At 41.5% G+C, this 24,428-nt stretch overlaps 1 protein-coding gene across 2 annotated transcripts in view; it reads right to left on the bottom strand.

Annotated features, from left to right (window-relative positions):
* Window positions 1-24,428, bottom strand: part of GMPR (guanosine monophosphate reductase) — a 79,839-nt gene that overhangs the window by 12,480 nt on the left and 42,931 nt on the right. For both annotated transcript variants that reach the window (XM_072152644.1, XM_072152646.1), the window contains exons 5-8: window positions 23,592-23,673; window positions 14,845-14,951; window positions 10,484-10,526; window positions 444-603 (exon numbers count right to left, since the gene is read on the bottom strand). In XM_072152644.1, coding sequence (XP_072008745.1) covers window positions 444-603; window positions 10,484-10,526; window positions 14,845-14,951; window positions 23,592-23,673 — 392 coding nt within the window. The remainder of the gene's footprint in view (window positions 1-443; window positions 604-10,483; window positions 10,527-14,844; window positions 14,952-23,591; window positions 23,674-24,428) is intronic.

Here is a 24,428-nt window from a genome sequence, read left to right as displayed (position 1 = left end):
CAGTTATAGTTGTGCCACATCAATGAATTCATTGTATGAGGGAGTTTGGCATTCATGCATTTCCCAAAAATGCATATTACTGATTTCTAAAGTATGCAGTGACTAAAGCAGGGCAGGGACTTAACTCCTTCTCTTCTCTCATATTCCAGATTTTTAGAACTTGTCATCTGAGTGGAGCAAGCACATTTCTGGCTTGGATTCCTAAATGCCCCACTACTGCATCAATTCTTGTACTTTATACCACCAATAATATTCACTTATAATGTCTTAATTCACTCTAAATTAACATAATTACATGCAAGGTGAGCAGTTTGTCATTGAAAAATGGATCTTTGACATTCTACAATGATTAAGAAACAAAGATTATATACTGTACAAGGTGGTTGTGGTTTAACACTCAAGAGATGTTTTTTATAATTATAATTTCTTCTATCTTATAATACCTGTATTCAGCCACTCCTCCAGCATGCTTCTTCATTGCTGTGTCTGAACTCATACCATAGAAAAGCATCACTTTCTTTCCATTTTTCTCAGTGATTTCACCTGAACACTGGTCATGACCAGCAAACATTCCTCCAAGCATCACAAAATCAGCTCCTGCACCTATTCAATTAAAGAAAATATGTGAAATATATTCAAAATTTAGATAACACAGAAAAAATTAAATTCCAATATTTCATTTATGAATGGGACTTCCCCTAGAGGGAGGCCTGTATTGGAGAGATGTACCTAATATGCTTTGCCCTAATGGTTTGCTATACTAATATTACCCTGAATCCAGCCCCAAGTACTTTATAGGGATCCTGTCACCACATTTTCAGCTAGTGGCAGTTTCCCATAGAACCCTATTAACTAACACCCTTCTTTTAGCTAATATAGACAGTCCCCGGGTTACGTACAAGATAGGGTCCGGAGGTTTGTTGAAACTGTATATTTTATAATTGTAGATCCAGACAAAAAAAAAAATTGGCCTCAGTGACAATTGGAGTTTAAACATTTTTTGCTGTAATGGGACCAAGTATTATCAATAAAGCTTCATTACAGACACCTTACAGCTGATTATAGCAATCTGGGACTATAGTAAAGCATTCAGAAAGCTTCACCAGAGGTCAGAGGGGTCTGTCTGTAACTATGGGTTGTCTGTAAGTCGGGTGTCCTTAAGTAGGGGAGCGCCTGTAATTGTTTCCTTTACATCCCCATAAATCAATTTTATGTTATATAACCTGCCAACGCACCCCCCACACCTTGTTCAAATCTAACAAAATTGGTGTCAAACGTTTGTGCTATGTTCGTGCTGGTGTGTGCAGCATAAATTTTCGTTTGTGCCACGATCATTTTTAAGATATTAATAAAAGTTTCCAGTAGTCATCAGAGGTCCACCAGCCCCCCCCCCCCCCCCCCATTACCCAAATCAAACAAAACTGGTACCAATCAATTCTGGTGCCAATCAATTCTTTGTAGGTGGGAAACCTTGCAAAATTGGCAGTGTATCGAATACTTATTTTCATATATATTATATATACACATACTGTTCACATAAACTGTTCACAATTTTTTTGCAGTTATAGTGATGTCACTAAAAGTGACTAAAAGTAGTGTCAAAAGTTTGTGCTACTTTTGTGCTGGTGTGTGCAGCAAAAATTTTCGTTTGTGCCGCTATAGTTTTTAAGGTATGTTTAGGTGTTTACATAAGTTAAGGTGTTTAGGATGAACTGCTAAAAAAACAAATCTAGTGATACTTCTCTGGTTTGATCACCAGAGGGAGCTAGAGGGAACACTCTGATGACCTCTGGAAAAAAATGATCAAAAAAGTTTAGCTGCACAAACCAGCACAAACGTAGCACAAACGTTTGACACCACTTTTGTTTGATTCAGTTTATGAGGGATGGGGGGAGTGTCTGGCTGACCTTTTGGACTTTACAATTTAGTTAATATCTTCAAAACAAAGGCAGCACAAACAAAAATTTGAGCAGCACAAACCAGCACAAACGTAGCAGAATTGATTGGCACCAGTTTTATTTGATTTGGGTAATGTGGGGAGGAATCTGGCTGACCTTTTGAACTTTACAATTTAGTTAATATCTTCAAAACAAAAACAGTACAAATGAAAATTTCTGCTGCAAAACCAGCACAACCGTAGCACAAACGTTTGACACCAATTTTGTTAGATTTGAACAAGATGGGGGACCAACTTCACTCAGGTGGTGTGTTCTGCTTGGCTGACCCCTCCCATCTATTCCTCTTCATGTCCACTACCTCTAAGTATTCAGCACTTTAAGCCATGTGACCAGGGTGATGTCATCTAAGGTCCTATTACATCTGCAATGTCTAAACCATGTATGTATTTGATCACATGAAATCACAGAAGCCTCCATGGACAGGCATGCTGTGATTTCATGTGATCAGATTCATACATGGGGATTCGATGTTGCAGATGCAACAGTACCTTAGATGACATAACTCTGTCTACTTGCCTTTAATGCCCAGAGTGTAACAGAGCTCTATCTCAATGATTCACAAAGCAGCATATCATACCAGTGAGACCTGTCAATCAAGGACAAGGAGGCAGGGCGTTGCAGTAGCCACTGAATATGCAGGGCTTCATTGGACTCATTTAGTGTCATTGGATTCACATCAGGTAAGTTGCATATAAATTTACAAACTGATTTTTTAACATTACAGTCATGGAAAGGAACTATTTAAGGATTATGGAAATGCTTTTTAATCATAGTTTTCAATGAAGTATTTCTTTTTGGTGGGTTAATTTCAATGTCAGGTTCTATTTAATTGAATGTTGCAATGATTGACCATAAAATACAGATGTTAATGAATGTTTTTTACTTGGCTGATCTGTATCCTTGTGGCATCCATTTTTCCCATATCAACATGAATTATAGTCTATGAGTGATTGATGTACAGACGGTCCCCTACTTAAGAACACCTGACTTACAGACGACCCCTAGTTACAAACGGACCTCTGGATGTTGGTAATTTATTGTACTTTAGCCTTAAGCTACAATAAAGCTTTATTGTTAATCCTGGGTCTTATGACAACCCAACATTTTTAAAGTCTAATTGTCATAGAAACCAAAAATATTTTGGCTGGGGTTACAATTATAAAGTATACAGTTCAGACTTACATACAAATTCAACTTAAGAACAAACCTACATAACCCATCTTTTGTACATAACTCGGGGACTGCCTGTACATCTCGATCCTGTGGGCACTGAGCAATTAAACCGAATAGCACTTTGTATAGTCGTGTGCTGTGAGTTCAAAAAAAACGTATGCACGCTGCCAACTATCATTGTCTGTGGATCTGTCCTAACATGACTGTGATACCATCCACTACAAGGTTTTGTTAACCCTTTACAATGTAAAGATTGCAGTTGCTGGGATAGGTCAATTCACATGTCATGCATTGTACAGCATATTATTTGTTACACCCCCATTGGAATTTATGTTGCATTACCTGAAAGTATTTGCCAACTTCTGATTCCAGCCTTTAGACAATTGGACAAATGTAACAGAAGACTACACATCTTTTTGAAAGTCCAAAAGGTCCTTTTTTAACTCAAAAACTCACAAGAATGCAAAAGGGTAAAGGATGCACAGACCTTAGGTTTAGAGCTTAGGTATTTAGCTTCTGCTAAACACGAAATCATCCCCTAAAAATCAAACTGCCCAGTTTGGTTTCCCTAGAAATGGGGGCTAGTTCAAGAGGGTTAATTAATAAACCAGTTAGAGAAAATTATCGGTACTCCTTAATCGTGCATGCTTCATCCTCCTTGTCAATTATATATAGATATTTTTTAATAAAATAGAGCAATGTTTTTTACAGTGCTGTTGTGACAAAATAACAACCTGCTTGGAATAACCAGAAAAATATAGTAGCGAGGCTGCAACAATTGGAAATCAAATGCCCAGTTCAAATGGTGCAGTACCTTGCAGAGCGTGTTCAGTTGCAAGAATGGCGCCCTCCTTCATCTTCAGTTAAGTCTATGTCTGAACCCTAGGTTAAGCTTCCAGACTTCCTTCCTGGGGATAATAAGCTTTTCTTTTCCTTTAGAGAAATGCAAGCTATATTTCTGTCTAAGACGTCAGTGTTCTGGTACTAACAGTCAAAGAGAAATTATTTCTCTCCTGTGGGGCTATCCTGAGGTTTGGGCTTTTTCTTTGGCCCCAGATTCTCTGGAGATGTCCTCTGTGAATTAGTTTTTATCTGCCTTGGGGTTGTTGCATGAGGAACCTGATAAAACAGGTTATGCTGGAGACCAGTTAACACTGCACCAAGGCAGAAGAACAACATAAGAGTATTGTACTGATTTAGGAGGTGGTGTGTATCTTCAAGTGGTAATGACTGCACTCTTAGGTATCGATTCAGTCTTGGGCTGTAACTTGTGCTGAAAGACCCTATACTGGGTCACTCTGAGCCTAGATCCTTGGAGGAGGCTATGTCACTGGCAGTCAGGTTAGACAGACCCTTGAATGAAAATAAAGGTGGACATATGTAATCTTTACCTGTTCATACTAAAGAACCCATTCAAATTGGTGCCGTGTCACCCTATAAGTGTAAGGAGCATTGCATTAAGAATTCTCTATGATTTAACTGTGGTAATTCTAGTCATTTGATTGAGTCCAGTCCCATGAGACCAGTGTCCCAGAACCACAAGCCCCTAGTTGACCTTTGGGAAGGTAACTTGATTGCACAGGTATTTCCTAAACCAGTTCCAAGAATAGTATTGCCTCTAACCCTTTCTATTGCTGAGATGTCTTTTTCTGGCAAAGTCTTTATTGATTCAGAGGTGGCTGCCAAATTTAACAATGAGAATTTTGTTCTGCCTCTAGGCTTAGATTTGGTCATACTGGAGACTCCATTTCTGGTAACTGGGGCAGATTCATCTCTTTTAAAAAGGTTGTAGGATTTGTTTTAGAACTCCTACTAGAAGTTTAGAACTTCTATTATAGAAATGACTAATCCAGTATCCTTCAGATTGCAGCTACCCCTCACCCTTCATATTCACAATATCACTTGTTTTTTTTTGTTGTTTTTGCACCTTTTCCACTGGAGCACAGTTTTTGCTCCAGATTTGACACTAAACACCAAAATAGCTATGCAGCAAAAATAACCATGTTTTCCCTCACTTATCCTACCAATGTGCAGTTGTTGTACCGCACCTTCTAATCATTTATCATTAGCAACTTGTTCAGCTAGGCGCAATTTAGGTGCAAAAACACTCCAGCCTGAAGGTGGTGTAAACAGAGAAGCAACACTGAGCTCTTGTACAGACACTACGTGCAGCTTCTGTTTACAGTTCATGACCTTCTATTTACAAACAATCTGCAAATGCCTCAGCTCAGAGCAGAAGAGAAGAGAAGTTTGTAGGATTTTGCAGATACTACCCCGTGTAGTAGGATGACCACACTGGTGTCTGAAGAGAATACTGGCCAGAACTACAGGAGAAGCCACTGCTGAGGAGATCACTGGGTACAGCTTGTCACACACTTGGGCTCTGCTGTTAGGGTTAAACTCATGCTGGGGTGCGGGATAGAAGCAGAGAGGAGCTTGTAGCAGGATCACATGTAAATGTCCGAATCTAACTTTGTGCCTAAAGTAAAATGATTAATAAGAGGCAAGAACTCAACTCATCACAGATGGTTGTAGCTTGTGATTAATCTGTGCAACAATGTGCATGAATACAGGCACAACAACTAAACTAACTTAGTTCAAGAGGAATAATTCTGGACTGGTCTCTGCTGAGATAGTACAGGTACCAGTTATTAAGCAGAGGACTTGATGCCCATACATCTTAAGTTAGGGGGATTTCCACCATAAATGGTGGAGATTAGCTGATAAACCACAGCCTCTTTGGCATAAATTGGACTACTTGTCTGGATAAATACGAGAAAGATGTCACTAGAACAGATATTATCTTGTTAAAATTTTAAAGAGGCATTCACTATGGTTGGTACACATTATGTTCTTTTAAGCGTTATTTATAGCAGAAAGCCATTCTGCCAAATGTATTTATTTCCCGATATCCTGTTTTCATTTTAACATATATCCTAGTTTTCCTTTAAGGATTTATTTAATAACATCTGAGTAGGCAATAGATATTCCACCTTTATATTTTGTCTCTGTCAATAAAAATAGTATAAATTTGGGTGGATTTCTCTCATTTAGAAATTGATTATTTAACCTTTTAGAGGAGTTGACAAAAGATGCTAACTTAATGTATGTAAAGGCTTGCGAGCTTGAGATATCATAGGTTGTGAGGATATTGTTGAAGGTTAGCAGTGTACCATCTTTGGCAATTTAATTTAGCTGATGTATATAAGTCATCTCCCATTTTTTAAAATTCAAACCGGGCAAACACATGGTAAATGCATGCAAACCAGTCAAGGCTGAATTGGTGGTTTAAGGCAACCGCCTAACCAGTCTCCCATAAAGAGCCGCTAGGCTTGACCAAGCAGGACAAGTCCCCTCCGATTTTAGAGAAAGAAAAGTTAGATTTTTTGGGAAAGAAATTTTAGCTAAAAGAAGGGTGGCATTTAGTTAATATGGCTCTAAAGGAACCTGTCACTAGCTGTATTTGTGAAAAATGACAGATTCCCTTTAACTGAGTTAAATTTATTGAAAACATACTAGAAGAAACAACTGAGGAATGACAGATTCTAGAGTTCCAAGAGGCTCCGAATGGAGCAGACCATTTTGCATAAATCTATGTTATTACATGCTGCATTTGTACATTGTAGAAAAAGCATGAGACTCTGGTCACATTCAAACCTATGATCACAGGTCCTAAAAGTACATTAAATGTGCATGTATAGTAGATCACACACATGCAAAGCTAACCTCCAATTTTCCTCCAAACATATTTTACAGTAACACAATGAAAGGGGCATTTTAGGAGCGAGGTTAATCATAAAAGGGTGGGGTTAAGAGGGCTTTCGGATCATAAGTAAAAATCGACTCCTATTGCTCACCTGAGATTGCCTGCTTACAGCCTGCTCGTTCGTGTACCAAATCAATGACTTCAGTCCAGTCTCTGGCTGAGCAGGTGGTCTGTTACCATATAGGTTGGGAATTATTTAATGAATTATTTGAGTCTTATTTTTGTGACACATGATGTTTCGCTGAAGTAGTGTGGGAATATTGTGACTTATAAACATTTCTAAATGCTCAAATTCCAGAATCTCACGATTCAGAAACCAAATTATTTTACTTTTTCTAACTGAATCTTTTCACAGCAGACATTTACTTGACATCGAGCCACACAGCCAATTGACATCATATGTGTTAAATAGCTCTGCAAGAATGTGCTTGTTTTAACTAGTTTATGAAGCATTTATTGTCTAAGGAAACTCTAAATAATTCTGGCATTTGCTATTCAGCTACAATTTACATAAAACCATAAGGCAATATCAGCCCATAAACAACAGATCTGCAGTCCTTTCTGTGTGACCCATGTCGGCAACATCCCCACCTGGGCAGGCAATAACTCTTCCCCTTGTGACTAGTAGGCTACAGTATTGGCTGGCTGTAAGCAGGGACGTACCTACAGGAGTAGCAGCCATGGCAGCTGAGATGGGGCTCACAGTGTCAGGGGACCCCAGCAACCGACCTGACATACTAAAGAATGGTGGATGTGCACCATTATATACATGTTATACTGCATATTTTACAGCATAATATGTATATAACAGCTTAGATAAAAAATGTTGAGGGAGGGGACAGCAAAAATACTGGATTGAAATGTATAATCTATACTTCCCGCTGTCTACTTCCCCCATGTGGCCTCTGACACTTCCCTGGGATAGCAAGTCTGCCAGAAAGTGAGTAGATACTGTTTGTATGTGTGGATAGATGAAGTGTATAAATGTACAGATATAAATATGTGATGTATATATGCTGTATATGAGTTTATATTCTCTATACATCTGTGGCTGAGCCTGTCTCAGATTAAAATCTGTGCTGCCTCCGGGTTCCCTACTACAGCTTTTAGCTGTATTGGAGCTGTCGGGCACGTGACTCCCTGCACTGAAGACCACAGCCAGCACCAACGGAGCACACGAGGCAAGTATGTATATTTTTTTATTTTTCTGTCCAGCTCCTGGTATATAGTAAAGGTGGGGGGGAAATGGCTTCTGGTGTATAATAAGGGCGGTGGGGGGAAATAAAGGCTAATAACATGTTATACAGGTGATGGGGATGAAATAATGGCTTATGTTATCTAATAATGGGGGACTACTGGTATGTAATAAAGGGGTGGGGGGTAATGGCTGCTGGATTGTAATCAGGGACTGGAGGGGGGAGATAATGGCTATTGATATGTAATAAAGAGGATGGGGATAAAATAATGGCAACTATTATATAATAAGGGGAAGGTGGCTACTGGTATGTAATAAGGGAGTGGGACTGAATAAATGGCTCCTGGTATATAATAAAGGGGTGTGGGAATAATGGCTACTGGTATGTAATATGTGGGTGGTGGGGAATAAGGGGTCCTGGTATATAAGGATAAGGAATGGCTACTGGTATGTAATAAAGAGTGTGGGGAGAATAATGGCTACTGGCATGTAATAAGGGGGTGGGGGTAATGGCTCCTAAAATATGATAAGGGAGTTAATAATGGTTACGGTTTGTTATAAGGGTGGGGGAGTAAAGGCTCATGGACAGTATATTACACGAGGGGGGGTGGGCACTGTAAATGTATACTATAAGGGGACTCCTATTCTGTATAATAGTAGAAGACAGTTGGACAATAGGAGGCTGCTGGATGGAATATTTATAACTGGGGGCTGCTGAACAGTGTATTAACCAAATTAACTAGTTAGAGCAGCTTCTACGCTACATATTAATTATTGGGGCACTGCTTACTACATATGGACTGTTGACGGGGGCTGCTCTGCTACTTTAATGATGAGGTGTAATGATGTGATTTATTGAGGTTACTGCTTTGCTAAATAGTAATGAATGGGGGTAAACATGGATGTTGCTGCTGTATAACAATTAGTGGGTTCCCTATATACATTGGGACATAGTTTTTATGCTTGGGACATTATAGTGTAAGCGACTGTAGGCACAGTTTTGGGATGTGCTGCATATAACTGAAGACATCTTGTGGTGAATTCTGTAGCAAGTCACAACCAGAGAAGTTATAGAAATTGTGTAACTAATGGAGAAGAAGAACCCTCATCTGTGAGGAACCTCCAAGATGAAGACCAGGACAGATAAGTGATAGAAGGACAGAGCTGTGACTGATTTATACAGTAAGTGATGTCTATATCTCCCTTATGGCAGCCCTGGTTGCAGTAGTTTTTTGGTGCAATATAGTAATATGCAGTATATTCACAGCTGGTATATATTTATGTATGTGGTGTATTAATAATGTAATATTATTAGTATGGTACAAGTATGTGGATAAATGTATATTTATGTGCAACCTTATTTCAATGTTTCTTATATATGGTGTGAGTATATTTGTATGTATAGCGTGTATATAGTGTGTGTAGAGTATATATGGTGCTGTGTTTATATATGTGTGTTATGCATATTTAGTGTAGGTGTGTTCATGTCTGTGGAGTGTGTATATGATATATGTGCATTTTGAAGTATTACGTGCAGGATGGTGTCTTCAGCGAGGGTTTAGGTATACGGGGACCCCGATTCTAAGTTCGCACCAGGGCCCAATGGAGTCTTGTTATGCCACTGCCTAAATAATACAGAGTTTGCAAAGCTTGGCAAAATTAATTAACGCAATGTAAGACAAACTTTGAAAAAGTAACATCTGGCCACATAAAAAATTCCAAGAGACTGATCGATTAAAAAGTAGAGCATGTTCTAGTCAGGACACTCATAGTCAGATAATGATAACCAATAGAACAGCCCACTTTTGCCATACACAATCCCTATACCAAAAATAATATTAGTACCAATACAAGTACTGTATACAGGATCAAAAGATAACCAAAAACCCAATTCCATAAAATTACTCCAATCTTTATTAATACATAAGGAGCCCCCCCTTGAAGAAGTGATGGAGAAACATAGGTAGGGGTGCTGTAGTGGTGGTCATGGTTTAACCATGCAATGCCCGGTAGGGTAAAATTACCTCAATATCTATTGTGTACCTAGTGGATTGAAGGGCATTTAGTACTAACATTTGATGTGCATGAATTTGACTAATTGACTAATACCACAACTCTTGTTTTTTGTGGTTTTTAATATTGTATGTTTTCGTGTTTATTGATTGCCATGTTATGTATTAATAAAGATTGGATTAATTTTATGGAATTGGCATTACGGTTTTTGGTTATCTTTTGATCCTGTATACTCATACTCAGATGGTCTAAGGGCTTATTCATACAACAATAAAATGAGGCTGTGAGCAGAACAAGGATACATTAAATATAAACTATTTTATCACTCAATTTACACAGGTGTGTGCAACATGGATGCTGGGTTGTCACACAACTTACCAAATGCTTTGGCAACATCTCCTGGGCAACTGCAGCCACCGTCCTATAAAAATATAATTCATATTTTAATTATGTGACCTGCAATTTTTTTTTCTTTTTCTTCATATACAAAAAAGATAAAATATGCTAGACAGAGAAGCTTGGATAACCGAGGGACAATATATATTGGGTTTGCTCCCAAACCCTTACAAGTGAAATGATTTAGTCTCCAGGTATTGCGACTGAATCATGTATTCAGGCTGTTTTCAGGCATACAAGCCCTGATAAATCCCCCCAAAAGTTCTAGTAAGCAAGGAAACAATATCACAAGAACTGTGGTGATAATCACTGCAAAAGCCCACAACTAAATGTAAAACTGATTTAATAATAGTTTGTGTAAGGTAAAAGCTTTCCCATAGATTCAAAGGAACACAACATGGACTAGTACCATAGATCCTGATCACCACCTAGTGAGCAAAATGAAAATGTGAGAAGACTGAGATTTCCTTCTGTCTTGAATTAGTCCATAGCAATACTGTGCCAAGCCTTACAGTAAAATGATGTAATATTACAAACTAATAAACCACAAAGGTCCGTGAGAGCGGCTGCCTGGGAAGCTCTGATTTCAATTGTTAGACAGAAATTCAATATGAAATGCCAAGAAATTCAACTAGTGTGGAGGTGGAATTTATCATAATAGGGGTGATGACAATAAAACAAAATTAGGAACCATTATGACAATAGAGATTCATACACTTTGATAAACAGTGTTGTTGTGAAGCATTGTAGACAGGGTTTTCTCAAGCTGCTTTTATGCTATATATTCCCATTAAATGTCATGAAATCTGTACTGATGCCTTCAATGTGAACATGATCTAGATGTAATTCACAGAGACATCTAAATTGAACTTAAGACATATCTTTTAGCCATTCCTTCGTTATTTCTCCTGGATCTTTACCCCTTAAGGACGCAGGGTATTTTCGCTCATTTCTCGCTCTTCATCTTCAAAAATCCATAACTTTTTCATTTTTCCGTGTACAGAGCTGAGTGAGGGCTTATTTTGTGTGTAACAAATTTTACTTTCCCGTGATGTTATTTATTATTCCATGTCGTGTACTGGGAAGCCAGAAAAAAATCCAAATGTGGAAAAATGTAAAAAAAAATGCATGTGTGTCACGTTCTTGTGGGCTCAGTTTTTACGACTTTCACTCTGCGCTCCAAATAACACCTCAGCTTTATGCTTTGGTTCGGTACGATCGCGGTGATAACAGATTTATACAGGTTTTATGGCATTTTCATACATTTTCAAAAATTAAACAAATGTGTACAAAAAAAAATAAATTTTGACATTCTTCTGACACTAATAACTTTTTCATACTTTGGTATACGGAGCTGTGTTAGGTGTCATTTTTTGTGAAATGAGCCGACGTTTTCATTGCTACCATTTTGAGGACTGTGCAACATTTTGATGATTTTTTTTACATTTTTTATGTCATATAAAAAGGTGTAAAAGTCGCATTTCGGACATTTGGCCGGCATTTGCCATTCCGGAGCTCACCGCCGGCCGTAACCGTTTTTATATTTTGATAGATCGGGCATTTTGAGATGTAGGGATACCTAATGTGTCTGTGATTTTTACTGTTTATTATATTTTATATCAGTTCTAGGGAAAGGGGGGTGATTTGAACTTTTAATATTTTATTAATTTTTCACATTTTTTTAAAAAGAAATTCAGTTTTTTTCCCTATATCTTAGACCATCTAGGGTACATTAACCCTAGATGGTCTGATCGTTCCTACCATATACTGCAATACAACTGTATTGCAGTATATGGCATTTCTGGCATTTCTGGCACACTGTACATTACTGGCTCATTGTAATGAAAATGCCGAAGCCATTAAGCCTCGGTCAAATGATGACCCGATGCTACCATGGCAACCGATCGCCGCCCCGCAATGACATTCAGGGGAGCGACGATTGGAGGTAAAATGGCGGCGCCCATTACAGTGCCGTCGGTGACTTTGCCGGCGGCAAACAACAGGTTAACACGCGCGATCTGGTGTTAGTGATGGGTCTTTGCTGGGATATGCAGCAAAGCCCATCTCTGTATGAAGAGGGCTCAGCCCGTTAGCTCCGGAGCGTGAAGGGGTTAATTAACGGCTCGGAGTTGTATTGAATCATTGTACAGTCTAATCATCCAACTTTCCCTAGAATGCACAAAATAATGAATAAACATATGATTTTTTCCTGAAAGTTTAGAATTTTTTTAAAGTTATTAAAACAAATTGAGGTTATATAAAATTTCTGTCTCTGTGGTTGTACTGACCCAAAGTATAAAGGGGAGGTTTCATTTGGATCACACAGTAATGGCAATAAAAACCAAGCTTGTACAAAAAATGTTTGTCACCTATTTCAATGCATTTGGAATATGTTTTCCAGCTTTCAAGTGCATAGTACAAAATATTAAAGTGATCCACTAAGAAGTTTAATTTGTTACACATATATCAAGCCCACATACAGCCCTATGAATGTAAAAAAAAGGTATGGCTTTCCAAAGGTGAGGTCCAAAAATGAAAACGCAAAAATGGAAAAGGGCTGCATCCTTAAAGGCAACCTATCATCAGTAATTGGCCAAATAAACCACTACCAATATTTTGTCAAGCAGTTGAACAGCTTCTAGATTTGTGGTGTCATCTAGAAAATCAACTTTGTAGTGAGATCTTAGTTAGATGTAAAAAGTCAGGAAGGTTTAACACTGAAGTCAAATGCTCACCTCCTCTGAACATCTCCTCCCATGTGATTGACATCATGCGCCGAACTTCAGGAGATCTATCAATCTATCCCATTAAAATGTAAAAATTTTACATTACTTCTCCTGAAAAAGAATTTCTTGCTACTTGCCTTTAGTAACCACAATATTTGTTTTTGAGACACTATTGAGAAATGGTGTCAAGTTATGAGATATAAATATCTCTCGGCAAGCGCTACTTTTAGAATCTGAGATGTGTCCCTATAATTGGTTAGAACTATGGACACTTTAACATATCCAGGAAATTTTAGGATAGTTTTTTTGTGACTTCATGTTAGTTGAAAAATGTGTATCTTTTGAGTTTAGCTATTAAAAAAATGATATTTGGCAAAAGTTTTCATAGTTCTAAATTCTCTGCTTTCCAGTCAGATAGCCATACCACCTAAATAACTTAATAACTAACAATAGACAAATGTCTGCTTAATGTTAGCATGGATTTTGATGCCTCCTCTCTTTAATTTTTTCATGTTCCGGGGCTTAGAACTTTGGGTGCAATTTTTCCCATTTTCATGAAAATCGACAAAATTTATGATTTAGGGACCTGCTCAGCTTTAAAGTGACTTTTAGAGGCCTAAATAATAGTAAGACCCCATAAATCACTCTATATTAAAAATCGCACCTCTTAATGTATGTAAAACCACTTTTAAGAAGTCTGATAACCCTTTAGGTGTTTCACAAGAATTAAAACAACATGGAGGTGCAATTTAGAAATTGTAATTGTTTTCGAAAATACATTCATTTTAACAAAAAAGTTACACATTCACAATAGATTAAATGATGAATGCAGCATTTGATACCCAATGCTGCACAGGCAACAGCTTAACTTTTTCATTTTTTGCTTGACAAGTGAGTAATATAGTATATACCCAGCCAGCCCCCTAAGTATATAGTGAGCCAGCTCCCTTAAGTATACAGCCAGCCGCCTTAAGTATACAGCCAGCCGCCTTAAGTATACAGCCAGCCCCCTTACATATACACCAGCCAGCCCGCATAAAAAAATAAACTTACATACTCATGCATCGGCATCCCTGATGCTCATCAGGGACGACGCTCGTCGCTGGTTTTCTTCTGTCTTCTTCTCGCTGTAACAGCTGGCAGAGCCGCTGCCATGCAATCTGCCGGCTGGCGCATACTATGATGTGGCCGCTGTTGACATCATAGTATGCCCATAGCTGCGGCTCTGCCAACTGTTACAGCAGCAAGAAGACAAAAGAGGACCCGCAACGATCATCGGGAGGCCATGGCAAGCATCAGGGACGCCGGAAGATGAGTAAGCAAGTCTATTTTTTTATTGACCCGTGTGTAAGCTGAGGGGAGGTTTTTCGCCAATTTTTTGTTACACCAGCATATACAGTCATTTTTATTAGCAATTTATATATTAATAAACACTAATAAACTAATGTGTTCAAGTTTACTTACTAGTGCCAGTTATCTTTATATGCAATGACCCATGTTTTGTAGCGTAATGCCAGCTACTTTTTGTTCAGTAGCACAGTAAGTACAAGACTCCAAAGGTGTACTTGTGAGTGTGTGCCATCCTTTTTTCCTTTAGTAATAATAGAATATACTTACTGAAATGATATGTCCTTTCAGTCCATGGGCAGAGTCAGCACATTCAATCACAGCACTCAGCTGGGGATAGCCAACACCTGTTTTGATCCTGGTTGTGCAAACAGAACCTGTCAAAGTAGGAATAGAAAATATTACTCCAAAGCCCCTTGGCTACAGCTGGGTTTTCACAGTGTTTTAGTGCATTATTTTTATATGTATTATTTATATGTTTGTGATTTTTTTTCTAGCATCAAATTACAGCAAACTGGTTTGTATGTATAAAGCCTTTCCAAAACCTCAGAGTAAGAAAGCTACTAAAGGCCATTTTTACACGATTTAGCAGTTAAAACCAAATGTTGAACCTACATAGATGCTAAAATCTTTTCACAAAATGTATATTTCTTTGAGTTTTTCTCTTTGCTTTGCCCTACAAAAAATGGCCTAAATAATGTCTTTAGACTGAAAGATTATTTGTAAAGTAAATTTCTTCAGGATTTACAGTAAAAATCAGAGATGGGCCCAAAACAAATAAAAGGTACAAATCTTTCTATTATAATTTTTCTCTATAAAAATGCCAGTCGTGTTTCTAGCTTACAAATATAGGTGCCAAATAGCCTATTTTGGTAGATCCATGTGGCTATAATTGATGTTTGCCGCTGAAGACATACTGAAAAGATCACTATTTGTTTTGGACCGTAAGGCACTAGGGTCTAGCAATTTGGACTAAGGCTTCCTTAACTTGGTCAGAATTTTGTGATTTCAAATCCCTAAGTGTATATAGCCAGCATAAAGACAACCTGTCATGAAAATGCAGTAATTTATGTAGCTAATATATAAAGCTACATGCACACCGCCATAGCAGCAGCATTGTGCCATGAGCTGCAAGCTGGGAGGAGAGGGGAAGGGTGCTTAACCCTTCCTTCTCCATAGGAAGCTGAGTGGCCACAAGACTAGACACAGTGCATTGAAACTGGTATCGGGCTTCCATTGACTACAATGGCGGTCATGATTTGGCTTCAACTTGTACAGCCAGATCACGGCACAGCACACAGCAGTATGCATGTAGCCTAAAAGAGCAGGAGCAGAACAGATAATAGATATATTTGTATATATAACTTCTCTTTATATGCTAAGAGGTGAAGGAGGCGGACCTATTAGTTCTCTGTAAGTTCATAGAAGAGATCCGATAGTCTTCGGATCTAAAAGGATATTATTTATTGCATAAAAATCATCCAAACAGCAAACAAAGGGAAAGGAAACAATCAACGTGTTTTGATGACCAGCGTCTTAATAATGTGCACTGTGGACATTTAAACTTTCCGCCCTCTTGCATACATTAGTGGGAGTGGTGTCCAATAACTCGTCACATGACTATTGTCCAGGAAAATCTCTGAATACACCCAGTCACATTGCTGTTGTATAGAGTATATCTCCAATATGTCTACTGCAAACAGAAACTATATATATATATATATATTATATATATTGTGGAAGATTTGGCCCGGTAGAGACCGTGGTAGCGGGGTGCTGTGATGCAGTTCAAGACAGTGACACCAAGGTATAGTTCAAACAGGTCTCGCCTGCGTTTATTGCAGCAAAAATAAACCAGCCTTTACATTCAGGTATTTGAATAAATAAACAAAAACCTACCCGTCAGGGTGCTAACTATACAAATAGTCCACTAACTCACACTATACAAAGATCACGTGGCTGCTCCAGGCACAGAGGTCAGGGCTGTGTCCTCTCAGCCTCCTTCCACAGAGAGACAACACACTCAACTCTGCTGAGTGATTTTATGCAGGCTCATTAGTCTGCACCCATCACCTGTGTCCAAGGTGCTGGACAAACCCACCTCAGCACTAAGGCCTTGCATAGAAGCAAAACCTAGGGGAAACATACCGCCCATCCACAGTTAACCCCTTCAGTGTCTCACATACCCTCCCCCTCTGTTTGACCCTGTGGGGACGAACACTTTTGGCCATCAGACAGTGGGTACGGGATAGGGCATCGGCATTCCCATGCAGCTTTCCTGCTCGATGTTCCACCGTGAATTTAAAATTCTGGAGCATTAGGAACCACCTTGTGACCCTGGCGTTCCTCTCTTTGGCCTGACTCATCCAGGTGAGGGGAGAGTGATCGGTCACCAGTGTAAACTGCCGCCCTACCAAATAATACTTCAGGGATTCCAGAGCCTATTTTATCGCCAAGCACTCCCTCTCAACTATACTATAGTTCTTCTCAGGAGGTGTGAGCTTGCGGCTCAGGAATGTTACAGGATGTTCCTCACCCTCCACCACTTGGGACAGGACAGCCCCCAAGCCCACGTCAGAAGCGTCAGTCTGCACAATAAAGGTCTTGGTGAAGTTAGGGGTGATCAGTATCGGTCCCTCACACAAAACCGTCTTAAGTCGCTGAAACGCCCCCTCAGCCTCTTCACTCCACTTTACCATCACCACCCTGCTACCTTTGGTCAGGTCAGTCAGGGGTGCCGCTATTGTCGCAAAATCAGGGATAAATTGGCGATAATAGCCCACTATGCCCAGAAAAGCCCTCACTTGCTTCTTGCTCAAAGGTCGTGGCCACTGCTGGATCGCCTCTACTTTATTTACTTGGGGTTTGATGACCCCTCGCCCAATACGGTACCCCAGGTAACGGGCCTCTTCCAGACCCAGTGCACATTTTTGGGGGTTCGCTGTCAGCCCTGCCGCCCTCAGGGAGTCTACCACTGCTTGTACTTTGGCTAGATGACTCTCCCAGTCGTAACTATAGACTATGATGTCATCCAAGTAGGCCGAGGCATAACTCCGGTGAGGTTTTAGCACGAGATCCATTAACCTCTGGAATGTGGCGGGAGCCCCATGTAGCCCAAAGGGGAGTACCACGTACTGAAAAAGCCCATCAGGGGTAACAAAAGCGGTATTCTCTTTAGCCCTGTCAGTCAGGGGTACCTGCCAATACCCTTTCGTCAGGTCAAGGGTGGAGAAGAACCTAGCCTGTCCAAGTCGTTCTATCAACTCATCAACCCTGGGCATGGGATAGGAATCAAATTTGGACACCTCGTTCAACTTCCTAAAATCATTGCAGAACCGTAGGGAACCATCAGGTTTGGGAATCAACACAATAGGACTCGACCAGTCACTTTTAGATTCCTCGATAACCCCCAGGTCTAACATCTGCCTGACTTCTTCGGATATGGCAAGCCGGCGCGCTTCAGGGACCCGGTAGGGTTTTTGGTGTACCCGGATGTGGGGTTCGGTTATGATGTCATGCTTGATGACTGAAGTACGTCCCGGTAACTTAGAGAACACATCCATATTTCGGAGCACAAACTCCTTCGCTTCCTGAATCTGGGCCCTGGAGAGGGACTCCGAGATCCGTACTTCAGGCACCTTGGCATCGGGTACACCTACCTCCGGTGTCCCCTTCTTGGGGACAGACGCCTTCTCTACTCCCATGGCCATCAGGGACTCTCTTTCCCTCCATGGCTTTAGGAGGTTCACGTGGTATATCTGTTCGGGTTTCCTCCTCCCCGGCTGAGATACCCTGTAGGTTACCTTCCCCACTCTCTCCATGACCTCATATGGTCCTTGCCATTTTGCCAAGAACTTGCTCTCCACGGTGGGCACCAGAACTAGCACTCTGTCGCCTGGGTTAAAGGTCCTGAGTCTGGCTGACCTATTGTAGACCCTAGACTGGGCCTCTTGTGCCCTTGTCATGTGCTCCTTTACAAGGGGCATTATGGCCGCTATGCGGTCCTGCATAAGGGAGACGTGTTCTATCACACTACGGTGGGGGGTCCTCTCCTGTTCCCAGGTCTCCTTGGCTATATCCAAAAGCCCACGTGGGGAACGGCCATATAACAGCTCAAAGGGTGAGAAACCCGTGGAGGACTGGGGAACTTCCCGTATGGCAAACATCAAATAGGGCAACAAACAATCCCAGTCCTTCCCATCTTTGCTGACCACCCTCTTAAGCATCCCCTTCAAGGTCTTATTAAACCTCTCGACCAGGCCATCTGTCTGAGGATGATACACAGAGGTGCGGAGCTGTTTTACCTGTAGTAACTTACACATCTCCTTCATTACCCTAGACATGAATGGGGTACCCTGGTCAGTCAAGATTTCCTTGGGGAGGCCTGTGCGTGAGAACACCTGGAACAGCTCCCTAGCAATATTTTTGGAGGAGGTGTTCCTTAATGGAATCGCCTCGGGATACCGCGTAGCGTAGTCCAGGATAACTAGGATGTATTGGTGCCCCCTGGAGGATTTGACTATGGGGCCAACCAGATCCATTGCAATCCGTTCAAAGGGCACTTCTATGATTGGTAGCGGGACCAAAGGACTCCTGAAGTGGGAGTCCGGGGCAGTAAGTTGACACTCAGGGCAGGAGCTACAATACCGGTTTACCTCCTCCCACACCCCGGGCCAGAAAAATCGCTGCAGGATCCTCTCTCGGGTCTTCTCAGCACCTAAGTGCCCTCCCAGCACATGTTTGTGTGCCAACTCTAGCACCAGCCTACGGTGAGATTGGGGTACTACAAGTTGCTCAACCTCCTCACCCCGTATCTGGTCGACCCTGTACAACAGTTCCCCAATAATCACCATTCGGGGGTATATTTTATCAGCCCCTGGTATTTGGAGTACCCCATTTATCACCTTAACATTCTCCCGTGCTTTAACCAAGGTAGGATCCTGTAGCTGTGCAGCCCCAAAATTTTCACGGGAAATCTCAAGGTCCAGCACGTCGGCCACCTCCTCGTGGCCCTTGACCTCACCAGCTAGGACCTCTAGGGGAGAGAATTCATCACATGGGGTCACCCCTACTGCTGGTGTGTGTACATCGGCCTCAAAGGGTTCAGGGGCCAAGGCCGGACATACCTGATGTCCAATATCTGCAACAGCACCTGAGGTGGGTCTTTGTCTCCAGAGATCCCAAAACACCGGTAAGTCTCTGCCGTTAATAGCCTCATGAAAAAGGGTCCCCACCACCCCCACTTCATGGCTAACAGTACCACAAGGGGTATGTAGGTTGATGACAGCAGTGGGATATTCGTGAGTGTCCCCATGTATACACAACACTTCCACTCTCCGCCCACTGTATAGTCCAGGATCAACCAAAGTTCCCCACACCAGGGTGACCAGACTCCCTGAGTCTAGCAAGGCTTCCACTGTGTGACCACCGATTGTGACCATGCATACTTGGGGTTCTGCATCCGTGACTGACTCAGCCGCCAGAACTGGCCGGGCAAACAGTGACACTCGCCGGGTCTGGTTGCAGTCCATTGGCTCCACTGACAGTGGACAGTTGGCAGCAATATGGCCCATTTCATGGCACCGCCAACACTGGATACAGCCATGACCTCTGTCACGAGCCTCACTGGGTTTCTGGGTATCCACGCCCCCCAATGAACCCCCTCCCAACCTGACATGTCTCCCCTTTTCCGCAGTAGCAGTCTTACCAGCTGGTTTGGTGCCCCTGTCACTGGCACTGCTTCGTGTCGGAGAGGTAAGTAGAAGGTCCTCCGTAGCCCGATACCTCTCTACTAGGGACACAAGCTCCTCAGCTTTTGTGGGACCGGCCTGTCCAACCCACCGCTGGAGCCGAGAGGGCAGAGAACGGGTGAATTTGTCGAGGACCACTCTCTCTACCATCTGTGCGGGGGTGCAGTCCTCTGGTTGTAGCCACTTCCGGACAAGATGGATCAGGTCATGCATTTGGGAGCGTGGGGGTAATTTTTCTGAGTAAGCCCACTGGTGGACCCGGCTGGAGCGAACTTGAACGGTGACCCCAAGACGAGCCAGAATCTCCGCCTTTAGCTGGGGGTACTTACGGGCCTCCGTTTCACTCAGGTCGTAGTAATCCTTCTGCGACTCGCCGGTCAGGAACGGTGCCAGGACATCTGCCCACTGCTCAGCCGGTAACTCCTCTCGCTCAGCTACTCGCTCGAACACTGTGAGATACGCCTCCACGTCGTCGGTCGTCGCCATTTTTTGTAAAGCCTTTTGTACTGCAGCCCGTGCGGAACGCTGGACAACCGGGTACCCTTGCAGACCAGTATGGGACCCCTCAGTAGTCGTCGCTTGCGGTGCTGCCATAATGCCAGAAAACTTCTCCATCATCAGCTGGAACATGGCTCGGGACTCTTCCTGCTGTTGCTGTAGCATGGCTCGGGACTCTGCCTGCTGTTGCTGGAGCATGGCTTGCTGCTGGCGGGACCTCTCCTCCTGCTGCTGGAGCATGGCTTGCTGCAGCTGCCGATTAGCCAGGGACTCTTCCTGCTGCTGCTGCCGATTAGCTCTGGCCTCCTCTTGCAGGTATTTAATAAAGTCCTCCATCTTGGCTTTATCCTGCACTTTGCCTGCTGCTTTCACCCAGGCCATGCAATGTTGCAGGATGTAGCGAGCCTTTCAGGTGTATGTCTTTTTGAACTGCCCGCAATCCGAAGCACCATATGTGGAAGATTTGGCCCGGTAGAGACCGTGGTAGCGGGGTGCTGTGATGCAGTTCAAGACAGTGACACCAAGGTATAGTCCAAACAGGTCTCCCCTGCGTTTATTGCAGCAAAAATAAACCAGCCTTTACATTCAGGTATTTGAATAAATAAACAAAAACCTACCCGTCAGGGTGCTAACTATACAAATAGTCCACTAACTCACACTATACAAAGATCACGTGGCTGCTCCAGGCACAGAGGTCAGGGCTGTGTCCTCTCAGCCTCCTTCCACAGAGAGACAACACACTCAACTCTGCTGAGTGATTTTATGCAGGCTCATTAGTCTGCACCCATCACCTGTGTCCAAGGTGCTGGACAAACCCACCTCAGCACTAAGGCCTTGCATAGAAGCAAAACCTAGGGGAAACATACCGCCCATCCACAGTTAACCCCTTCAGTGTCTCACAATATATATATATATATGTATATATATATATATATATATATATATATAATCTCATTATGTTTAGCTCATCCTGCTCTATAACATGATGCCTGCAGATTACAGTGCATTTTTATGTGACAGGTTCCTTTTAACCTCTTCATGCTCTGCGCCCTACATGTACAATGCAGCATATTGCAGCAAACACCCACCGCTTATACCAGGGTTGGACTGAGCCACTGGTGTGCCAGTGAAGGCAATGGTGTGCCCCTACACCTGCAGGCACCACCCCCTTGCCACGCCGACTCCACCCCCACGCCGACTCTGCCTCCTTTTTCGGTTCAGGGCTTCAACTGTGCGAGATGGAGTAAAAAACAATGATGATGCAGAGAGCCATAAGTCTGTGGAGAGCCATAAGCGGGCACACCGGTGGGCAGTCCGACCCTGGTATAAGCGGTGGGGGTTTGCTGCAATATGCTGTCACATTAAAATGCCAGCGGCATTTAAAAATGGTGGCAAGTGGGTCTGACAGGCTGCATGGCATCGGCAGAGAGTGAAAAATTCTTAAAGGGTTAATGACATTTTTTTTCTATGTAAAATGCAATGGGTCAAACCTAAATGATTTTCAGGTAATGCAGCTGTCTGTTTAGGGAGAGATATCAGAGAAGCTATTTACAGTACCAAAGCCGCATTTGTGTTACAACTGTGCAGGGCACCATGGGAAGTGGAATGACTAACAAGTCTAAGTGTTGAGTATAAATAGACTGGAGCTCATTGCTGAATGTCTACCAGGAAATGCACGTAGCTTACTGGTGGAAAATGGAGGTAACCAAGTCCATGTGCAGCAGAAAACTGAAGTGCAGGCTTTCCATTTAAGGTAGATCCCATATAGAACTCTGAGCTTAGCTCTGTTTGGAATTAAAATTAATGGGACCCTCATCAATACGTCTGGCTTCTTTGGTAGACAAGATGTACGCGAACCCATTGCCTCTGTGATAAGCATTTGGCTTTCTCTTAGCAATAAGGGCCCTGGGATGAGCTGGAACGTTTTCAGGATACACACAGGATTGGTTCTGCATGGTGTGGCATTGTCTCCAGGGAAATCCTGGAAATGTCTAAATAGAAATAATGTTATAAATATGACATAATAGTAATATGCTATAATAATGTGGCCTATTTCTGTTTAAGGAAATCTCTCATGGGATTTTTGCTCTATAAACTGTGCACTGTGTTTTCTTTCCACTTGCTTAGTGCAAATTGCAGCAAATTATTTAAAGGGGTTTGCCCATTTAAAAAAATCTCAAATTTCAATCCACTAGTGATGTGAAATCTTACAATTTGTTTCAATGTTGATTAATGTAAGCACACTACCATATCCAAAATCACCCCACAAAAACAGCGTTGTGGAGGGCACTTTCTAATCTTCCAGGACAAACCTTTCCTGTTTTCTAGCAATCTGTTATTTAAGCAAGTACCACATGCACAGCCCTATCTGCTTGTGTCCACAATTTCAATCTTTAGAGATGCCGATTTTTGTGCAAGTGACTGTAGCGCTCAGCTTTAGCCGTCATAGAAAGAAGAAATTTGATGCATCCTTATATATGGCCAAGGCTATGGTGCACAGAGCAACTCACTTGCATAGAGATAAATTAGAACTTTATCTAAGTTATTTAGGAGCTGGAAGACTTTCTTTAAACTTGTAATGAACAGGCTGGTACTGTACCATAAACATGGAAAGATATATGTCAAAACAAAATCAAAGATCAGTTATTAAAAATAATTGGTACACGGTGTAAGGATATAAGAAGTAATAAAACTGAATAAATATGTCATAATTATAGGGTTTTCAAAATGATTAATAAAAGAACATTTTATTTTTGCATTTGAACTTGCCTGGTCCAATTCCAACTTTTATTATATCAGCTCCTGAAAGGATCAGTTCCTCCACCATTTCACCGGTAACCACATTGCCAGCCTATAAAATATTAATACATTGCAGAGTCAAAATCCAGTTTACAGCTTTTTGCCAGACACTGTCAGGTCTAGTCAATTAGTTACCAAACTTAATGCAGAAGTATGTGTATGTTTTAACATATTATCCTTAATAACCAGAGTCAAACTGCATGGCATACTACAAAAGAAATTCTATAAACAGTTAGTTTATGATCCAGTCGAAGGATTTTTTTTCGGTTTTTATGCCTTTTAGAGGTGTACCATCCCAGAAAAATGATACGTGTGTCCCAATAAGTTGTACTCTATGCAGATCTCACAGTACACTTGATTAGCTCTCTTGTTATATAGCCAGTCGACCCAAGGGTTTTACATTTTTTCCAGTTGTCTAGAGCATTATATAGGATAAAAGTTTATTCTCCATTACCTTTGTCTTCACATCCTATTATCTTTAACTGGAATACAATTATTGATCAGAGATGAAAAACAACCTTCTTTTTTATACAGCAATGTTTTTCTGTATAGAAACTGGTCAGTTTAAGACAGGGGTTTCTTGGCTAGTCTGACCCTGGAACTGCAATCTCTATTTTGGCTATTCAAGCACCCTTTAACATTTATCATATTATTAGGTGCTACTTGTTTGGCTAAAATCTTTTGGCATTGGAGGACAATAGGGGGCATGTATCATAGTTTTGTCTCTCTGTGGTGAATTTTTGAGACATTTGGCAGCTCTTTTTCGCGTCTTATGTATGATCCTGTCTTTTTACTTGTGATACATGT

This window comes from Engystomops pustulosus, chromosome 5, assembly GCF_040894005.1.
Source record: "Engystomops pustulosus chromosome 5, aEngPut4.maternal, whole genome shotgun sequence".
Lineage (NCBI taxonomy): Eukaryota > Metazoa > Chordata > Amphibia > Anura > Leptodactylidae > Engystomops > Engystomops pustulosus.
Note: the sequence above shows the minus strand (reverse complement) of the source record. Positions and strands in the feature narration are given on the sequence as shown.